General features: G+C 47.0%; 2 protein-coding genes and 2 pseudogenes across 5 annotated transcripts in view; 2 read left to right on the top strand and 2 right to left on the bottom strand.

The window, feature by feature from the left end:
- LOC144107788 (uncharacterized) overlaps positions 1 to 20663 on the bottom strand; it is a 123339-nt gene that overhangs the window by 6190 nt on the left and 96486 nt on the right. The window lies entirely within an intron of this gene.
- LOC144107787 (uncharacterized) lies at positions 8360 to 10216 on the top strand. Its single transcript, XM_077640967.1, has one exon. It carries the CDS (start codon positions 9397 to 9399, stop codon positions 10165 to 10167), a length of 771 nt encoding a protein of 256 aa, XP_077497093.1. The 5' UTR covers positions 8360 to 9396; the 3' UTR covers positions 10168 to 10216.
- Positions 10350 to 12805, top strand: LOC144107297 (uncharacterized; annotated as a pseudogene).
- On the bottom strand, positions 12949 to 19893 carry LOC144107786 (uncharacterized; annotated as a pseudogene). The gene is made up of 3 exons (XR_013309381.1): positions 15489 to 19893; positions 14655 to 14767; positions 12949 to 14068 (listed from the first exon to the last, which is right to left on the bottom strand). The product of XR_013309381.1 is annotated as an uncharacterized LOC144107786 (transcript).

Genomic DNA, 20663 nt, shown 5'->3' with positions numbered 1-20663 from the left:
TTTTTTCTTCTTGTGACCTCAACCAAGCTATAACTAAAATTCCTCCATTATTTTCCTCTTTTCACAGTTCCATTTGACAAAAGGCATCATAATAAGTGGCGCATGTGCTGAGAAAATATTTAAAAATAAAAAACCAACTTTGGTTGTTAAGGACACAGCACAGGCAATATGGAGAAATGATGTCCTTGTAACCAGGAGTGTGACTGCTTGTTCCAAGAAGAGAGCGTTGGGGAGCTGCCAAAGCAACCCCTGATGCCTGGGAAAATTCTTCTTGTTTCAGGTACAGCTGGCATGAATAATTTCTGTTGCCTGTACTGTTGCATGCCATAAGTTATCTTTTCGCAGCCTGGCAGCATAAACAAAAATGCAGTAGCAGGATTCATGTTTTTGGCACAGCATGTTGCCAAACTACCTCTGGCAATATACATTACGTGAGCACAGAGGTCCTTGTACTTAGTAATATTGGAATTATCAAAATTGTATATCTCTACACCGCAAGCCTCTGCATTGAGGTAAATTTGAATGGGGTGCATTACACCGGCTGCTGTGTTCCTACAGTATTCTGGTGCACATGAAACTGCACTGCTTCAGATGACATACAGGAAAGCTTGGCTTAGTGATTTTTGTAAAGCTGACAAGCAATGTGCATTGCCCTCTAGTGTTGTAGCCTTTATGCCATAAATCTCATTCATGGCTGACTGCCGAGCTCCAGCTGCATAACTGGCAGTCGTAGTTGCTGCAACAAGTGGTATTTGTATTGTAATGCTGGAAATTGACTTGTCTCTCTTTAGAAACACTCAAGCATGGGAGCGTCCAGAAGTCTGTCAGCACCGAGGAAGCTGAGAAGACTTTAACAAGAATTCTAACTAAAAAAAATCAGGACCTGTTAAAGTCCAAGCTGCGCAAGCAGATCAAATTTTGAAAAACTTGATGGATGTTCTAATGTACAGACTGTTTCACACTTAGAGGGGAACTGGGAGTGTGTGGCCGCTGCGTTTCTCGAAGTGCTGCCGCTGACAGCCGGTGTGGCTGGGCGACACCAGGCACATGCGCGGAAAGAGCAGCCGGCTTCGTTCTTTGCGCATGCGCCTTTGCCGCTGATTGTCCCCGGCTGTCGGCAGCAGCTCTTCACAAAGCGTGGCAGTCACGCGCTCCCAGTTTTCCTCTGAGTGTGAAACAGCCTACTTGGATGGATGTACTAATCAAAGCTGCACAAGCAGATTAAAATCTGAAAAACTATGACTGTGCTTGAACAAGATCCACATGGACGCTGTCAGCATAGCACAAAGATGCTTAGCCGCGCGATTAGCAGGTTGATTGTTAGAGTGAAGCAGTCAGGACAGCAATCATGATTGCATACTTTGTAGCTTGAAATTTGCTGAAAAGTGTACCACAACATACGGCCGACTTCCTACAACCCTCTGCTGGAAGCAGCAGCTACTGGTTTCAGCTACTGGTTCCATCACCTACTGGTCCCAGTAGCTGCTGGGAATGTGCTAATAAACCAGCACTACTGGAACAAGCAGGAAACCAGCAGGAAATTTTCACCTGGGGTATTATTAAAAACTTTTAAAGGGGGTCAGGTAAATTCAGCGGCCAACCATGCCAGGGCAATTAAGGATCTCGAGGCTCCCAACCAATCAAATAAAGACCTCACCCTTTTTCTCAGGAATGAGAAATGGCTAAGGTGCATGAGGCGAAGTACTGGGTCATGATTTACATATATCTTGATAGAACAGTATGTGTTACCAATGTAGAGACAAAACGACACAGTCTCATTCAGCACTGCATGCTGCTGAACGTGTTGCTGAAGTATTGCTTTGAAGGCGATTACTGTCTTTAGAGTTTTTGCTAGGAAGTTAGGAAGAAGTCTTATAATTTTTGACCCAACAGGTAGGTCTGAAAATAATATAATTTCATGCATACTCTAAGATTCTTGCAAATGGTATAAAATAAATATTTCTTCCATTGCTAATTATCATGACAGGTGCACAAATATGTTGTACTTCGATGTAATGCGGCAGAACAGAACAAGGAAGTGGAAAGAAGCTCCAAAGATGTAGCACTTATGTCTTCGGGCTTTTTTGCCTCTTCCTTAATTTCCATTTCTGCAGCATGCTGGCTAATGCCGCGTTCAGACTACGTACGCTACGCACGGATCGTTGGTAAGGATCGTAAGCGTAAATGCAAAAAACGCAGTGAGTGTGTTCAGACGAGTGTTGCATTGAGCGTAAACTACGCAAAGTCTGCTGCCAGCGCGGACGTAAATGTCGGTAGACCCGCGACTTTTACGACAAGCACAGATACAACTGTTACTGCTCGGCCAATGCGCACATCAGTTTCGGTTTTCATTTTCAGGGTGACGGGGCTTCCGGTCTTTTCAAATTTTGCGCTCAAAGCGACGCTCGGCTCCTTCCGACACATGCCGACCCTGCCACATTGTCTCGGCTCGCTCGTGTTGTCACCGTGTGGTCTGCCCGCAGCTTCATCATGAACAGTGCGGAAGGTATTTCTATATTATCAGATGAGCTGCTGATAGAAGAAGTGCGGCAGAGGCCGCTTCTGTATGACCAGTGACTAAAAACATACAGGGATAAGCAGCTACAAAACGACGCCTGGCTCGAAATAGCAAGCGCACTGAACCAAAGCGGTAAGTGCTTTTCGTTTTTTTCCATCTGCGGACAAACTCGCAACAGTCAAATGCTTTCCCTCGTCTAGAAAAGTGCGATTATGGCGCTGGGCGAGAGTTGACAATATTGTCGGCGGTGCGGTTCCCGTTGAGGCGTTTTCCCGGTGTTTCGCTGTCACACGTGGTGAAGCGGTGATTTCTAGGGCAAAAATTGCAGGCCCCGGAATTAGCGCACAAGTGGTGATTGAGTGCGTTGAAATTTAAGTGAGTTGTAGCGCATAATTGCTAGTCGCAACTTGCTCCAGCCGTCGACTGGGAGCCGCACTGTAAACCAACACGTGCAAGGTTGTCTATGTGAGTGGGTCACACTATGGGTCTCAATGGCATGAGTGTATATAGCGACAGGCTATGCTATCGATTTGTCTTTAATCAGCGATGAAGTGACCCCCTTTGTTTTTGATCCTAGCTTGCCGAACTCGAGCTGGTAGGCTGAAATGAACGTTCATAGCTCACTTTTACGGCAGTGCGCACAAATTTTCATATACCTCATGTTGGGCTGTAAAAATGAGATCAGCATATGGCAGCAGTGAGCTTTCTTTAGACGAACGCATTTTTCAGAAAATTATGTGCAATGTGTAATATGTAAACACGTTCTTTTCCTATGTTCAATGCAGTGCCAGTGCTACAGCATCGGTGGAGCTGCATGAGGCAGAAGTTCCTCCGCCTCAGGAAAGTATACACGAAGTCCGGCAGTGCTGCAGCGGATGTCGAGAAAGGATGGACATTGATGCCAAATCTAATGTTCCTAGCCGACGCAATACAACGTGGAAGGTAAAAGCCAATTGCTAGCTCCTTTGGTACTCGGTGGCTGTGGTGTTTTACTGCAAAGCATGGGTTGATATTTTTGGCTGCAGCCGTCATATTTCGATGAAGAAAGAAATAAAACCACGCTCGGTGTACCTACATTTTTGCGTAGACTAACTGGCCCCCTGGTGAAAAAAAAATCTGTAGCCCATTGTACTCTGAATTTCGGCATTGGCACTTTACAGGCGATCTGTTTTAACAGCATGTTTGACATGTACGTAGTACTTGACTTCCTCACTTCCTGAAGTAAGAACAATCAGTGGGACACAACTGATTTATTTTTTTCACCACAACCTACTTCACTCCAGAGCACATGGCTAGCGTTTCTGCTCCATTCTACTGTCACAAAAAGGCCACCGGGAGCAGAAAATATTTAGAAGCTAAAACCAGCCCATACAATGGGGCATCACTGACTTGTCGCGTGTTAACAGGAAGTTTATAAACAGCCCTGTGTGACACAACCTTGCATGCGCTATTCCCTTTGTGTTGTTAATTATGCTTGAGTTTATGTGTGCATATAGGCATCTTATGTTTTTTTCCCATACCATCCACAGCCTGGCGAAAAGAGATGAGACTGCAGTTCATGCGCAGTCGCTTGATCCAGCCGCTGACACGGCTGCTTCTGTTGAAGGCTTATGCCGCTCATTGTATATAGACAGCACTGAGGAGGAGCTTGCACTGCCTGATGAGACGGAAGGGTTGTCCACTTCAGTGTCTGCTTCAGCACCGATGGAGCCCAGTAATGAAACACACTTTCAGCCTGCCCCTAGCGGACAGCCTGCCCCAAGTGGCCAGCCTGCCTCAAGTGAAACGTCTGCGCCAGGCAAAAACTTTGCCAAGCGCGCGAAAAGAAAGAAGACAGACCTTGACGAAATAATGATGTCAACTCTGCAAGCGAACCGGCAGAGGCTGAATGACTTGACGACGGCTACCATGTCCGTAGACGACGAGCATTTTCTTTTGAGCTTAAAAAGCCTTCTCAGCAAGGTGGATGGCCGCAGAAAAGAGCAGCTTAAGCTGCAAATTCACAGTTTGTTCATTGAGGCAGCATACCCTGAGAGTGGCGAATAACTGGTGAAATCGTTTCTCATATCACTTGCCACATAGCGCTAAACAGACATGGACGCAGGGAGGCGAACAGGACGGGCGCTCGTCCTGTTCGACGCCAATTCTCCCTCCCAACCAGTCACTGACAACCTTGTACACCAGGTGACGTCTTTCATGCAAGATTTTGAGAAATGCATGATGCCGACGTTAAACACGTTCCGCTCCGAATCTCAAACGTGGCTGAAGAACATTTCTGACCGCGTGGCAGCGCTCGAAACCCACCAGAGCAATCTGGAGGCCAATGTCGCGCAATTCCAAACTAAGATTCACGAGCCTCTCCCCAGAGGTCATACGCCACCCCCTGCATCTTCCGCTCTCTCCGTCATTGCCCACCATGGCTGCGGCACCTCAACACATTAAGGTGTGGCAGTGGAACTGCAAGGGTTTTTGCTCAAAGCGAGTTAACCTGCAGCTTTACTTACAAACCCTCTCTAGCCGCGATGCCCCTGTGGTCATTGCACTTCAGGAAACTCTGACGTCAGTCAAGTTCCGAAACTACACCGCATACGAACCTTCTACCCAGCCACAGACCAGGGTCGCCACGCTCGTACATCGCAGTCTCACTGCAATAGAGCACCCATTAGAGGTAGACGACATAGACGGTCTCCTGCTGGAGCTTCTCCCTCCCACACGCAAGTCACTTAGCCTCTTCATCCTCAATCTCTATAGCCCCCCCCAAAAGGTCCTCCTGCCCCTCTTTTTGCGGCTTTCCGCAAGACGCTCTCGATTAGTTCGAACAGCTCCCTGTTGGTAGTGGGCGACTTTAAAGCCAATCACATCAGTTGGGGGTACCGCAAAAACTGTCGCAAAGGCACCTCCCTGTCGTCATTCATTCAGGACGAAGGCCTCTCCCTTTTGAATGAGACTACGATCCCCACCCGTATTGGTTCCAGTGTTCAGCACAACACCAGCCCAGACCTCACAATTAGCAAACACATTCGCGACAGCCGATGGATCAACACGACACACTCGTTTGGCAGCGACCATTATATCATTTCCACAGAGGTCAAAATCTCTTCCATTACCTCGCCAAAACGACGAGGGACACAGGTGGTGGATTGGGACAAATTCCGCCAACTTCAGCGCCTAACCCCGAACACAATCACGGACCTCTCTGAATGGACCGCCAGTCTCAACCCCGATGTCGCCCGCGCTACCTCCACCATTCCTGAACCTGAGGACACGTCGGCTGCTGACAGCCGGCTCCTCCACATGTGGGAAGCACATGCCAGCCTGCAAAGGCGCTGGCTCAATCAAAAACACAATCGGCCCCTCAAACGCCGTATCGCTCATCTCGTACGCGAGATTGAAACACATGCACGCGACCTGGCCCATCAACAATGGGGACAGGTCTGCGATCGCATGAGTGGCAATTTAGGCCTCAAAGACACCTGGTCCCTCCTCAGATATCTCCTGGACCCGGGTCACACGAAGGCCACCCAACGCAAGCATGTCACATGCATCTTGCACCAGCTCCCCCTCTCAGACGATGCACTCCTCCAAGCCCTCAAAGATCAATATCTCACCACCACCCCTCCCACCCCCCTCCCCCCGTACACGGGAGACCCCAACCCAGAACTCGACGTGGACATCTCTCTGGTGGAGGTTCGGGCGGCCGGCCATGCACAAACTTCGGACCACGACTGCCCCCGGCGCTGACAGAGTCACCAAGAAGGTGCTCCGCAATCTCGACGGCCAGTCCGTGGAGGCTGTTGCAGACTTGTTCAATCACTGCTGGCGGACGGAAACCCTCCCTTCGCAGTGGACTCATGCCCGCATAACTTTCATCCCCAAGCCAGGAAAGCATCTTGAGATAAGGAATCTCCATCCCATTTCCCTTACGTCTTGCATCGGCAAGCTCTTTGAGAACGTCGTTCTTGGTCGCCTTGGTCGCAATCACTATAGGTCTAGTGCTTGCAGGCCTGTGGTCATACAGTAATTTAAGGGTAATGTTGTCATGCATTATGTATCTATAAAAAAACATATATAGCACTAGCAAAAAAATTACGTGTGCCGAATCATAATGTGAAAAAATGTTTTCGGATTATCACCGTGCTCACGAATGAATTTCATGCATACTCTGATAAAATTTTTCACAGAAAAATTGCAAATTGGGTGCAATGAATATTTCTTCTGTTGCTAATTTTCATGGCAGGTACGTAAAAGTTCATGGTTGTGCAGATACTTAGAGCGTGGACTGAAAAATTTTTACAGAATGTACAGAACAAAATTCTCTGCCTTTGTGATAAAGGCTGCAAAGTCACCTCAGTTAGTGCATAGAGTCATGGGGAAACAGCTTTACTACTTACCTCGAACCAGTATTTTCTCTACAAAAGCACGCATTAAGAATTATATCCTTTTCAAGGACCTCTCAAAGTAGCATGTACTTATACAATTATCTTCATGTTCTGCCACTAAATGCACTGTACAAATTCAAAATTGCTCAGATCATTCATAGAATAATAGCAACTAATGATCCACACTCCATCACTTTGTTTAAAATTCCGTTACTAAACACAAGAGCTGCCACAAACTAAAATCTACCTCCATGTCAGAACCTGTACAGGAAAAGGCTCTTAGAATTTAATGGCGCTCTTATTTGGAATACTTTGCCACTAAACATAAAACAAGCCCCTAATTTTACTCCTGCTTTAAAGGGGTTCTTTCTTCAGAAATATTGTGAATAAGTGACTTCATATTCATTTTTGTATAAACTATGCATGTTATGAGTTATTGTGTTATGGATTGTATTTCTTGTTTCATTTGCTCGCATGCTGCATTTATTTTGTATCCTACATTGATTATGGGCACGTTACTAGCCAGTGGCTATTGGTCGATCAATGTTTCTTTGTATTTCGCAAGATATGCAAAAAATAATGAATGAATGAATGAAAAAATGCTTAGCGTGGTGGTATAAGCACGGTGTGTATATATGGCACCAGCAAAAGCACCCCCATGGCATGCTAATTGCTGTATCATCTCATGTAAGGGACACAGCCATAAATGGGGTGCACCTCGTTTTGAACTAGGTAATTGAGAAAAGCATGGCAGATGGCTCTCCATGGGAGCCGAACGAACATTCTCGGATCTGCAGCTCGCATTTTATAACAGGTACGGCACTTTTAAATGCTCATGTATAGGTTTGTACGATTAGAAACAACGTTCAATGCAGGACAGCCGTCAAAATTCGAGAACCATCCTGACTTCGTTCCAAGTGTGTTCAACTACGTTAGGAGTCCCGGTTATGCTGCTGTGCTTCGTCATAGCCGATGGCTGAAACGACATAAAGGTAAGCGCTACTTTTTCTGTTGTTTTCTCACGGGGTCTAGAAGTACCAACGCAGAATTGGGGAGCACATGTAATGCATTGTTTCCATCTCTTATTTTGTGGTCGCTTTCATCGTCAGTGGGATGAGCCTGTAAACGCTTGTCATTGTGATTTGCAGTGGCTAGCGTAGTGCGGCCGTCACCTGTTGCATGGTTTAGAGAACCCACACGGCGAAAGCCGTGCAAATACCGCATGTAAATTTATTACCCAGTCGATAAATATTGCCAATGATACCCGCGTTTATGAAGTGCTTTTAGATTACAAAGTTGAACATTTTCAAAATTGTGAACGCCAATGCAATGCCTTCATTGAAAATATTTTCACTGTATTTCTCTGACCTACAATATGTGGCTGCTGTGAATGTCTCACCCTCATTGCTTGCATTGAGCAGTATGTTTACCGCATAACCGCTGTTTCATGGTTGTAGGGGAACTTGAAACGCCAGCGCGTGCAGCAAAAAGACGTATAGCTGCTCCCGATATGGCAGTTTCAGCAGCCTGCTAATGGTGAGCTTGCATTGCTTTGCAGACTGTAATGTCTAAGCTTTTGCCCATATTGTTTTGTGAACACTGTAGCTGCTTGTTGCACCTGGCCTTGCTTCTGCTGCAGTATACTCACATAGCACAGTCAATGTTATGCACGAAGGGTTTATTCAGCTTCCGAGTGCCATTGCTTGCAGGGAATCTTGACATGGACACAAATGCGGCACAGAATAACAGAGCAGATGAGGACTCAGTGGCACTACAGTTGCCTGCAAATCGTGAGTTTGCACGTTTGATCGGCCGCTGCTGTTCTTGTGGGTCTGTGCTGGACCGAGAAGCCTCTCAGGTTTTTCCAGGTTCTGAGTGCTAGCCACTGTCTTTCTCGCAGAAAATCCTGACATGGCCACAAGTTCTCCTCGGGACGTCACAACGGCTCAGGAGGACACAGTAGAGTTTCAGCAGCCTGCTAATGGTGAGCTTGCATGTGCTTTGCAGACTGTAATCCTCTGAGCTTTTGCCCATATCGTGTTATGAACATTGTAGCTGCTTGTTGCACCTGGCCTTGCTTCTGCTGCAGTATACTCACATCGCACAGTCAGTGTTATGCACGAAGGGTTTCTCCAGCTTCTGAGTGCCAGCTGTTGTTGCTTGCAGGGAATCTTGACATGGACACAAATGCGGCACAGGATAACAGAGCAGATGAGGACTCAGTGGCACTACAGTTGGCTGCAAATCGTGAGTTTGCACATGTTTGATCAGCCGTTGCTGTTCTTGTGGGTCTGTGCTGGACAGAGAAGCCTCCCTGGTTTTTCCAGGTTGTGAGTGCTAGCCATTGTCTTGCTCGCAGAAAATCCTGATGTGGCCACAAGTTCTCCTCGGGACGTCACAATGGCTCAGGAGGACACAGGAGAGTTGCAGCAGCCTGAAAATGGCGAGTTCGCACGCGCTTTGCAGAATGAAATGCTTTTCTGAGCTTTTGCTCACACCATGGTGCGAATGCTGCGGCTGCTTGTTGCAGATGGCATGCTTCTGCCCCGAGAAACTCAACTAGAGATTAATTATAGAGCTCTTTTGTTAGAGAGTATGTGTTCTAGTATGCTTGCAGAGGAAGCTCTAAAGTGCTCTATATGCACTTTTTTTTCTGTGCTGCTTGCAGGTATCAAGGAACACACCTGGCCAGATTGCTGTTGTCAAGTATGCGCACTTAACAGGGTGAAAGACTTGGAGCAGACAATGGGAGAGTCACAGAAGCTGATTCTCCGATTGCAGAATGAAAATGCGAAGCTCGAGATGCGACTGGATGCAGCCATGTCAAGTTTTCTCTCCTTGAGTATGCTTGACACTCCGAAGAAGTGCATGTATTATACTGGGCTGCCAAATGTCGAAGTTTTTCACACTTTACTAGAATACTTTGCACCGCGTGCTAGGGAAATGATGTACTGGGGTTCTGATAAGAAGCAGAAGGATGACCCCTGGGGCAATCGAAAACAAAGTTATCTGGACAATGAGTTTTTGATGGTGTTAGTACGGCTCAGGACAGGTATGCAAGGCCAAGAACTGGCTCAGAATTTCCTGATATCTGAAAGTCAAGTTAGTCGCACTTTCTCCATGTGGATCAACTTTTTACAAGAACTTAGGCACCTGACAAACTTCCCAACTCGAGAAGATATAGGACCCCACTTACCTAACTCCTTCCACGATTTTCCCGACACCCATCTTGTCTTTGATGCCACGGAGGTGAGAATACAGTGGCTGTAAGGCCGCGCTTCATCAACGCGCATCTTTTTTTTTATTCCTTTAGCTTTTGGTCACTGCGGGCCTCCGGTCTACCCCCCCCCCCCCCCCCCCCCAACCCCTGCAAGCAGTGGCAAAGGCGCAGGAAGCACTGGCTGCTTGACAGCACCACTGTGACGGCCGAGGACACCTGGCGCCAAGAAAGCATGCGAGGCGTGAACGAGCACGTGGGGCCGCTTGGTCTCAGGCAGCATTTCCACGGCAGCAGAATGCGAACCACCTCGCATTCCACGATGGGCCTTTTCTTTCTTTTTTTTTCTGGCATTCTCGATGGCACCGAAGCGTCGCGGTTCTCCGCCGTTAGACATTCCTACGGCGAGCCAGTGGGTCAGTGGCCCCGCCAATTAGCTAAAAAAAAACGCATCATCCTTTGAGAGGCGATGCGCGGGTGCGGCAGGGAAAGGGAAAGCATCAAGCGTTAAGGCCGAGAACTCCCCTCGGGGAGAGGGTTTTCAAAATGTTTTCGGTATATGTTTCTTTTTCTTTATAGTCAAGCCCCGGGCTCGAAGTTGGGTCCAACCTTCAGGGGCTGTGGCTACCTCCATTGGTTATCGAAGCTTAGGGCGGGCCTCGATATATGACCACCCTAATTTCTTTGTTTGCAAAAGCTTTAAAACAGCATGTAAAATCATTGGAGGGCAGTCCTGTCTAGTTGAGCTAGAGGCTCCGTGCAGTGGCACGTAATTCTACAACCCTAAACTCTCACCTCGCGTCGATGAGTAAGGGCTTGTAGAGAGTGTTTCTCTGTGTGAGAATTGTCTTCGTCAGTTACAGCTTGACCGTCTGTGTGACTCAACTTGTAACGCAGTTTGCCCTTGTACATACTGTAAATATATTCTCTCTTTGACCTTCATCTGCCCATCTCCCTTCGTCACCGCCGAACAACAACGTTTGGAAGGGTCTGCACCATTCCGAAGAACCCAACGGACCATCAAAAAATTACTTCGGCCCTTAGCAACGAATGCACAACGCCAAACTTTCTCTCCCTACAAACACTACAACACCTATAAGGTGCTTATTGGCTGTACACCAGATGGGTACATCTCACATGTGTCGCGTCAATAGGGGGTTCTAGCTCCGATAAAGCTATTCTGGGACCAGTGGCCTTCTTGACAAGCTGGATGCAGGTGACGCTATAATGGTGGACAAAGGCTTCACGTTCCCATACTTGCCACAAGGTAAAAAAGTTTATCGGCTTCCATTTCACGAGTCGCACCAAAAACAGAGGCCTGCAAAAGCAGTAGATGAAACTAGGCGCATTGCTTCTGCAAGAGTGCACGTTGAAAGAGCCATTTCAACAGTCAAAGGATTTCATATATTAGACAGGCCCTTTCCAATCTCAATGATTGATATCGCTGAGCAGGTTTTTGAAGTTTGCTGCCTCTTAAGCAAATTCAGGCTACCATTGATGAGAGAGACAGATTGATATGGGCACGAGTTGTCTGCTGAAGGAGGGCATTTTGAAATATGAAGGATATAATCGGCTAAAGCTGACAAAGGAACAAGGTAGGTGGAAGCCTCGGGCTGCTTACCAAAGTTTCGACATGACGACTTGCCTCCTCTTGTCGAAATGTTGGCAAGCACCCTCAAGTTTTACCCTCGGTTGTTGACTTTGCGAGTGTCAAGAAGCTTTCTGCCTGCCCTCTCTCTACCACTGATCTGACAAAGTTAGGGAACAATGCTTTGGTAGCTGCAGGTGATGCAACAATAGAAATTTGTCTGTTGTTGGAATGCAGCATGCTTTCTGCCAATTTGGCTGAAATTGATATAACCGGGGAAACTGTTACGGTTAAACTTTTTTCAATCTACCTTGCATTTATACGCATACTATAATCACCATTGTGCTGCATGACGTTACGTTCAAGAACCCCTATGCTGTTGAAATTGATCTCAAGCTTCAATACATCTCGCAGCTATACGCCACTTCAAACCCCACATACCATACCTTCAGTCTTAAAATGTAATGTAACAAGCAGTCTACCTTTGCTACACTGTTCCTGACTATATTTGGGAACAAAAAAATTGTAGGACGCCTAAGCTTAGCCTTTAATTGTGGAATGCGACAGCATGTTGCAACGCTGCCAGGGAATTACTTATGTATGCAGCAGTACACAGACTTTTCACGAAGACACAGACCACAACGCATTCACTACGTTCCCTTTTATTCAGTTCGAACCAATGAGCCTACGTAGTGTTCTGTGCGTGCTCGCCTCACAATCTGAAAGACCTGGATTCGATTCCTCATATCTCCACAATTTCTTTTTTATTTGGAAGTTATTGTGTTGCAAAGCTGACACCGGCTGTTCTGCGACACGAGCTCCTCAACACTGCCGCATTAACCTGCCAGCTTCTTTCAGCAAAACACACATATAAAGTGCTCAAAACATCAAGTTTTATTTATTTACAAAACTGCTGGTCTCCACTTAGACCAAAGCATGCGGGGAGTCAGTACAGTAGGAAGTTTAGAATAATTAGATGCATCACAAACATCGAAATAAAGTGAACTAACCAATATTTTACAGCTAGAAGTTTCCAAGTTAGCAGAAATGTAAAAGGTCAGAACAGTTGAAAATGAAGGCTGGAGTGAAGGCTCAAGTTCGAAAAGTATGCTTGGACATATGCTTGTGCCACGATTGTGAGGAGACATTTTGACAGTTCTATATTGCAACTCTTGAGACTGAAAAATAAAAAATACAAGATGAAATTCTTGTGCCCTAGATGAGAATGATGATAGGTAGTCTGGTGTGCTACTTTAATTTCTTTATTTTTATACGCAGACCTCCAAGAGGTATGGCACGTAATACCCGTCTGAATTTGCTGTGTGACACATACGTGCCGGACGTGTACAGCCGTCCAAGCCTTTTGACTCTCCTTGTCAGAATCTCTGGTATCCGTGCATGCTAGCTGAAGTGCAGGAGTCCTGGCAGTAGCTCCCGATTCCAGAATTCTTCACTGAAATTTATTCTCTCTACACAGAGGTATGGCTGGTCTTCTGGCATGTCTCCCTCGGTCCAGATGACAACGTCGCACCAGTTATGGCCCGTAACTGCCATCTGGCCTTGAATTTGGTAAAAATATGCATGGTCCCGCTTCAGCTCCACACCGTCTTCAGTTAGCCTGCAGCAGTTTTTGTCTAGGCAGGCTTCGCATGCCATACCTTTTTTGGAGAAGGGGCATTTAACCTCAAGTAGGCCTTCTCCATCTAAAACAACTATCCTGTCTGGTGGGGCTGCTATGAAGGGGTATTGGTTATGGACATGAAGGCCAGTTTCCTGCACTGCTACACTCAAATCTTTAGCGTGCTGTAGCTTTACATAGGCCTCTACAGCATCTGCCTCGTGCTCTCTGCCATATGCAATCGCTTCAGATGTGGCTCTATTACAAGGGTACAGTAGTCCCTTTAGTAAACCATCTGGCTTGGTACAACGGCAGATCCTTTTAAAGAGTGATGCTGTTAGCAGGCCAACACGAGCTGCATGCCACTTCTTGTTGGCTGCTTGGCCGACCGTTTCTTCGCATATATCATGCCTTTCTTCTCGGCTTAGTGGCTTGAGTGTCTGCATATATGATTGCACCTCAGTCGCTGAAGGCTCGCTCCAGAGGTCGTCGCTGTCTTCTATAGCCTTTTTGTTGCATGGTGGCCTTGTCTTGGCTTTGTCGGTGGGACACAAGTGCCGGAGTGCTTGCAGGTCTGGACAGGCGGATGCTAGTTTTTTTCTGAGTGACTCAATGTCGTGGGGAGTAGGGAGTGGTGTAATGGGGCAGGGGTCATAATCGCACTTCTGCTTCCCACATGGAGGCTTGTTGACACAGTACTTTTGGAATTTGATCTCGACCAAAGGCTTCCTTGGAGCTGCCTTTTTTGCTGCAAGTGAAGGAAAAATAGGCTGCTTCAGTTGTGCAACCAAATTATAAACATGGCTGTTCAATATATGAGAAACTTGAGTTTATTGTGTCCGCTATGTTTTTTATTGAGTAAACAATGTAACACTGTTGAATAAATTGCCATGACTGTATAAATAATCATGCAACTGTGCAGTTGTACATTTTGTGAAGGAAACAATGACATGTGAACTCATGAAACAATGTGCTTTGTAGCAGTGGTCTATTGCTTTCAGACCACATTATATACGGAACACCTTGGGGTTCAATCTCCGGTGTTGCCATTCGTGCATGTATGAGACCAAGTTACCCACCCGCTTTTCTGGTGCTCAGTTTCTCCTTGGTGAAATGCATCTAAAACTGGTCTTTGACCCTACATTGAGTTAACCAGTTTATGTGCACAGTTTAGCCAAGCTGCCCTTGTGCCATTGATATTTTCGTGATCATAATATGCATGCACTAAGAATTTTATAGCTACGAACCTAGTTGAAACACAAAGCTCTTAGTGTACAGCAAGAACGGCAACGTAGCATTATTGGAGATGTGAGTTGGTGGAATGGGTGCTATACCTTCAGCAGGGACTATCCACTTGCAAAGTACATCCGTGCAAGACGGTGCATCTTCTGCCCTCGCAGCAGCCCTGAACAGCAGCCCTGCCACATGTTGGCAGGTTTCGCTGAGTCTACAAGAGCAAAGAAACGCAATATTCACTGTTGCGCACAAAATCTCAGGCCAGCCATGTAACTTCAACGCGTTTCTATCTAAACTAAGCACGCGTTTTGCAACAGCGAGACTTGCGCATAATAAAGGCCGCGACAAGATACAAGGCGCAAAAGACGACGCCGTTGATGAGGCCAGTAATGCGCGCATCCAGCACGTTTCGAAACTGGTGCTCCTGCTATATTTCGTGCTTGCTGCCAAGTGCACACAGCGCGGTCGTTCCAGAAGAGTTTTGCCATCAACGCACGCGCATATTGGGTAAACACCGCATGAGATATACTAGTATAAACACTGACCATAGATGCTACAATGTCAAGCTCTGCTATCTGAACAGCGGGAGCACGGGAGAGCGCAACGGCGCAACCTTGCGTACATCCGCGCATTCTCTCCTGCGGCCCGTTAGCGCGCAACGGGCAGTGTCAGCACGAGCAGTATATGAGATAGTACAACGGGTCGTTTACTAATCAGTAAAGTGTGCCTAGCGGCAAAAGGTGCTGTACGAAGTTAGCAAAAACTCCTGCCTTATAAAGAAAGCGTAAACATAAACATCTGGGCGCTATAGAACTGCACCCCATTATACTGTTAAACTTGCTCGCGCATAGGCACACATTCATGCACATTTTCATTTAGTCATTCGGCGGTCCGCACTAGAGAGACACACGTTTATAAACAAAATATCTCACCCAGCAACACAATTGCAGTGCGCTCCAACGATGTGGCCCGTACCAATGACGAACCATGCCGTTGTCACGTGAACACTGGTCTCCATAGACGGTGCGCACGCTGCTCTCATCAGACTTAGTTTATCGTCAGCTGTTTCAAGGTTCACCTTCAAGTTTTTTACGTACCTTCCTCTTTGAAAGACCAGCCGCGATGAGCCTGGTGAACAGTTGAGGTAGCAGAGTGCAGGTACTGCCACACGTGCTCATTTCTCACGCTACAAAACGAAAAATCTTCGCTCCACCCCATTTCTTGAAACGGAAATGGGATGTTTTCCTCCTCTATCATCATCTTTGGCTGGCAAACGCACGTTTCCGGCAAATAAACGGCACTAATACAACAAAACAAGTGCACGCCAACTCCCGACCGCTGCCTCTAACATGCTCGCTCAAAGAACCCCTTTCCAACCAAAAGTGCCGGTGGAGCTTCCCCGTTTGCACGACAGGGGGCGCTCGCTTTTCCGCAAATGGTCCATTCGTTAGATGCCTGGTCAAAATAGTACTTTGCAATTTTCTTTGCAAAAGTCTTTTTGCAGTAAAGCTGTCAGCTGCTATACTGCTGCATTTTGCACCAGGCTGTCAAGTGGTGATATTGGTGTTTTTTGAGAGTGTCATCTCATAGAAAGGATTGCATATATTTGAGATATTTGGCAAGTGGTGGCCGCAACCTGCTTCTGTACAGTTAACAAACCTCAGAATGGTCCAGAGAGCTAAAAGCAGCAGCAGTTACTGAAGAAAAAGGTGCCAGAAAAAAACTAAAATATTAATTGGCCAACATGATTGGCCTACAGTCAAAGAGACTGCTTTGATTTAGCAAGGTGTTAAGAGTGCAGGCCTTATCATGGTCCAAGGCATTTCCAACGATTTTCCATGCTTGGCCCTCCTTAGAATGGCCAATGGTTGGCTTGTCACCACATCCAAGCACAAACTTTGATTGGTGTCCGCATTTTGCCAATCATGGAAGCATTGGCCACTGATGATTTGCCTTGCTTGGGCCAATAAAATTCTGCTGCTTGGGAAGCGAGCCCATTCTGCAACAAGAACGCAGGTACGCGTTTGGGCAGCGTTTGGCACTGCACTGTGCATATATGTCAATGTCGCAGAGTGTGTGTGCTGTGACATGGTCATGCCGATATATATGTTTCTTTCTTCGTGTGATATGTGCACAGATCAAACTGCTTTTATGTCGTCTTCCTCGTTTGACTTGACTTAAGGCGACAGGAGAAACAAGCAATAACTCACGAGACGCCAAGCCCTCAGCCGCGTTCCAGCTGCCGTTGGCGTTCTTGCACAGAAGAAAAGAGTTTCATGGCGAGGTCTTGTCATCGGCTGACTGACACCTAGGCTGTCGTGTGCCCGTCAGTTGCTTGTGGTTGTTTTGTTCAGATGCCGTTCCTGTGGTGTTGCAAACATTGCCTGGACGAAGGGTTCGAGAGCCCGATATGCCAGTTCCGAAAGACTCCTGCAGAGGTGGTCGAGATGTGCCAGAGACGAAAGCAGCAATGGTCGATGGCCTATCATTGGACACGACTTGGAATGCTCTCGATGGCCATCATACTTGGCCAGCACCCTGCTTCATTGATAGGAACTAGCTTGGATACCATGCTGAATGCTATTTAACAAGACGATCATTGGTCAGATGGCTTGGCAACTCCTTGGCAACCATGCACGATCACACATGTTGCATTCCCTGAATACGTAACATACCCGGGCTAAATATAAATGTATGCTGTGAGAGATTGCCTGCCATGTGTCGTTTTTATTTCGTCGCCCCTTTCGCGTGCATTCTTCTGGCACCTCCTTTGAGTTGATCGGACGGCCGCGCTACGCGAGGCCTGCGAACACCGATGACAGAAATAGTTCTCCAAAACATTCAGACCTAATTATCATGAAATAACCTGTATCTAAACAAAAATTGCGAGTAAATAAAACCTCCACATATTTCCCACGGATAAGTGTAATTCGTGCATGTAAAGTTGGCTTAAAAAAGTTTGTTGTCAGCATGATTTTGTATCCATCCGCCGAGTGCGCTGCACATGATGCTTCTGTTGCTTCCGTCTCTGCGGTATGTTGCGGCGGTTACAGTGCTGCAGTCTTTAGTAGCTTCGTTGAATTGCGGTCGTCCCTGCTATAATCTGCAAATTTCAACGTTTTGGGGCAGTTCTGCACGGTTGCGATCGATGTGCCTCCGACGACGTCTTTGGCGGCGAATTTGTTGGCCGGGTCACCAACTCGTCTATGGTGGTGAAAGGTAAGTCTAACATTTTACTTAGAGTGAACTAGAAGATCTTGTAGTTCTCTCTTAGTGTAAGCACACCATGTGCCAATGCTATACTTATTTTAAGCTTGGGGACAGTCAGTTGGAAGCTATGGCTTTCTTGACCTATGGCTGCTGTAATGTTGTGTATGAGGTCACCAAGCAGCGGGGTTATTGCATTTCTAGAATGAAGGGCTGTGAGCACGCTCAGCGAGTCTGTGTAAATAATACTGTTGGCGAGGTCCTCATTTACTATTTTTTCTATGGCTACGCAGATGGCGTAACATTCCGCAGTGAAGGTGGAAGCGCACTGTGGAAGTCTATTTTATTCCAATTTCCCTGTACCACTGTGCTTCCAACGTATACATCTGTTTTTGAACCGTCAGTATAAAAGGCTGCAAAAGTACTGCACTTTTCCTCACGTGTGAGGAATTCTTGTATTATATGTTGTTGCGGAATTTGTTTCTTACGAAACTGTGTAAAAGTGAAATCATAGATTTCAGGAAAATTGTGCCACGGTGGCAGTGGCCCTCGCCTTCGGGCAATGTTTGGCAATGTGTCTAGTATGCCGAGGTTCCGGCACATCTCTTCAAATCGCAAGTGGCCGAGTAGCTTGCGGCTTGTTGTTGAAGAGTGTTCTAGAAAGGTACCTTTAGAATGTTTGAGCATGTGAGGATGGCTCTTCTATCTGTAAGCGATGGTTCATTGGTTCCTACATGGAGACTGTTTATGGGTGATGTCCTGTATGCCCCAGTGGAGAGACGCAATCCTAAACTATGTACTCGATCTAGCCGTTTAAGGTATGACTGCCTCGCTGACCCACACACTATACCAGGGTAGAGCATAGTACAGAACAGTATATTTGTAAGAGACATGTCCTATCGGCTCCCCGGTGTTTTCTCGACAGCACTTTGAGTATGTTCAGGGATCGAGAAGCTTTCTTTTTCAAATATTAATATAAATGACTGCGCATGACATCGGCGTGAAACTAAAAATAACCACGCCCGTTTTCTTTCCAGCTGGCCGTCGCCTAGCCAACTGCGGGAAGGCCAAGGCTGCTTCTACGCTGTTGCCGGCTTTCCGCGCATCGTTGGTGCGATCGACGGCACCCATGTGCGGATACAGGCTCCCGAAGAGCATGACGAAGCGCATGTCAATAGCCATTTTTATCACTTGATAAACGTGCAGCTGGTGGTAGACAGCCACTGCCGCATCATCGTTGCACGGTGGCTGGGCGGCACTCATGACGAGCGGATGCTGGTGAACAGCAGCGTGGCCCAACGCTTCGGCAGTGGAGTATACACAGGCGTGCTGCTGTGGACAGCAGATACCCAGCAAGCCGTGGTTGATGACACCGTTCCGGACTGCGGACAGTCCTGGGAAAAGGCGCTTCAACGCTGCGCACGGCACAACGAGGGCGACTGTGGAGAGGTGAATCTTATTGATGCTTCAGTGCAAACACAGCTGCATGTAGCTAGTTGCACTCTAGTGCGAAAACACGAACAAATATGCTTGGACTCACAATTTAGTGAAACCAACGCATGCTAGTTCTGACGGATCTTGGAAAAAAGTCACCCCAAGTGAGATGCTGACGTTCATCGCACTCATAATTTACATGGGCGTTGTGAAGGTTCCTCGGCTGAAGTTGTACTGGAATGTAGGAAATCTGTACAGTGGTCTGCTCCCACCACGGATAATGGGGCGACGCCGGTTTATAGCTCTCCTTGCAATGTTGCATGTTGCAGACTTATACGATGTCACTCAAAATTCAAGAGGAAAACTCCGATACATGTGGTGGCTCCTGGAGCACATGAACGAAGTGTCAGCGAATATTTTTCAGCCACATCACGATCTTTCCGTGGATGAGCGCATGGTCAAATCGAAAGGGCAGTCAGGCATCAGACAGTACATCAAAGACAAAGTAACAAAATGGGGCTACAAGCTGTGGGTCCTAGCCGACCCTGGCACCGGATATACTGTGCTGTTTAGTGTGTATACCGGTAAACGTGAGGAGCCAGGGCCCCATGGGTTGGCTTTCGATGTTGTTTGCCAGCTGTGCCATAGATATCTTGATCAGGGCTACAGGATCTATATGGACAATTTTTACACTTCTACGCACCTGTTTAGTCATCTTCTCAGCTGAAAAACACTGGCCTGCGGAACCACACGCAAGGATCGCCGAGGATTTCCTGCCGAACTGAAGGATGCATGATGGGAAAAAAAAAAGCTCAACAAGGCGACATTCGATGGCTGCGCATCAGAACATCCTGTACCTTCAGTGGAAAGACCGGCGTGTTGTCAATATGATGAGCACGGTTCATACTGCAAATGACACGATCACCGCAGAAAGAAGGGAAAGAAGGCAAAACTCCTGGACTCAGATATCTGTAACAAAGCCTCTGCTGATCCATGATTATAATAATGGCATGCGAGGCGTAGATAAATCGGATCAAATGATTGGCTATTACAGTCAAACCCGACTATATCGAACCCGTTTACATCGAATTACCCCGTATATCGAACAATTTATGAACATTGTATTGCTAAAATGAGAATATATAGCAAAAAATACTAATATATCGAACAAAAATAGCAGCCGCGCTTGATATATCGAACTTCAAGCCGCGCAAAACTGCTCCAGAAGTTGGCTTTCCCGCGTGGCGGCCGGGCGAGCTGCGCCAACATCCATCCCCCCCCCCCCCCCCCCCCCACTTGGCCAAAGTGGTTTAGCCCAACAGCGCTCGCACGGCGCTGCTATAAATAGAGTCCCAGCGCTGCTCTCGCTCCCTCAGACAGCCACCCAGCCACCCCTAGCAGAAGTGGTTCGACCGCGCACTCTGTTTACTCGCAGCCACGTGCGCCTGCATTCTGGTATGTGACTC

The sequence above is a fragment of the Amblyomma americanum genome, chromosome 10, assembly GCF_052857255.1.
Source record: "Amblyomma americanum isolate KBUSLIRL-KWMA chromosome 10, ASM5285725v1, whole genome shotgun sequence".
NCBI lineage: Eukaryota > Metazoa > Arthropoda > Arachnida > Ixodida > Ixodidae > Amblyomma > Amblyomma americanum.
Note: the sequence above shows the minus strand (reverse complement) of the source record. Positions and strands in the feature narration are given on the sequence as shown.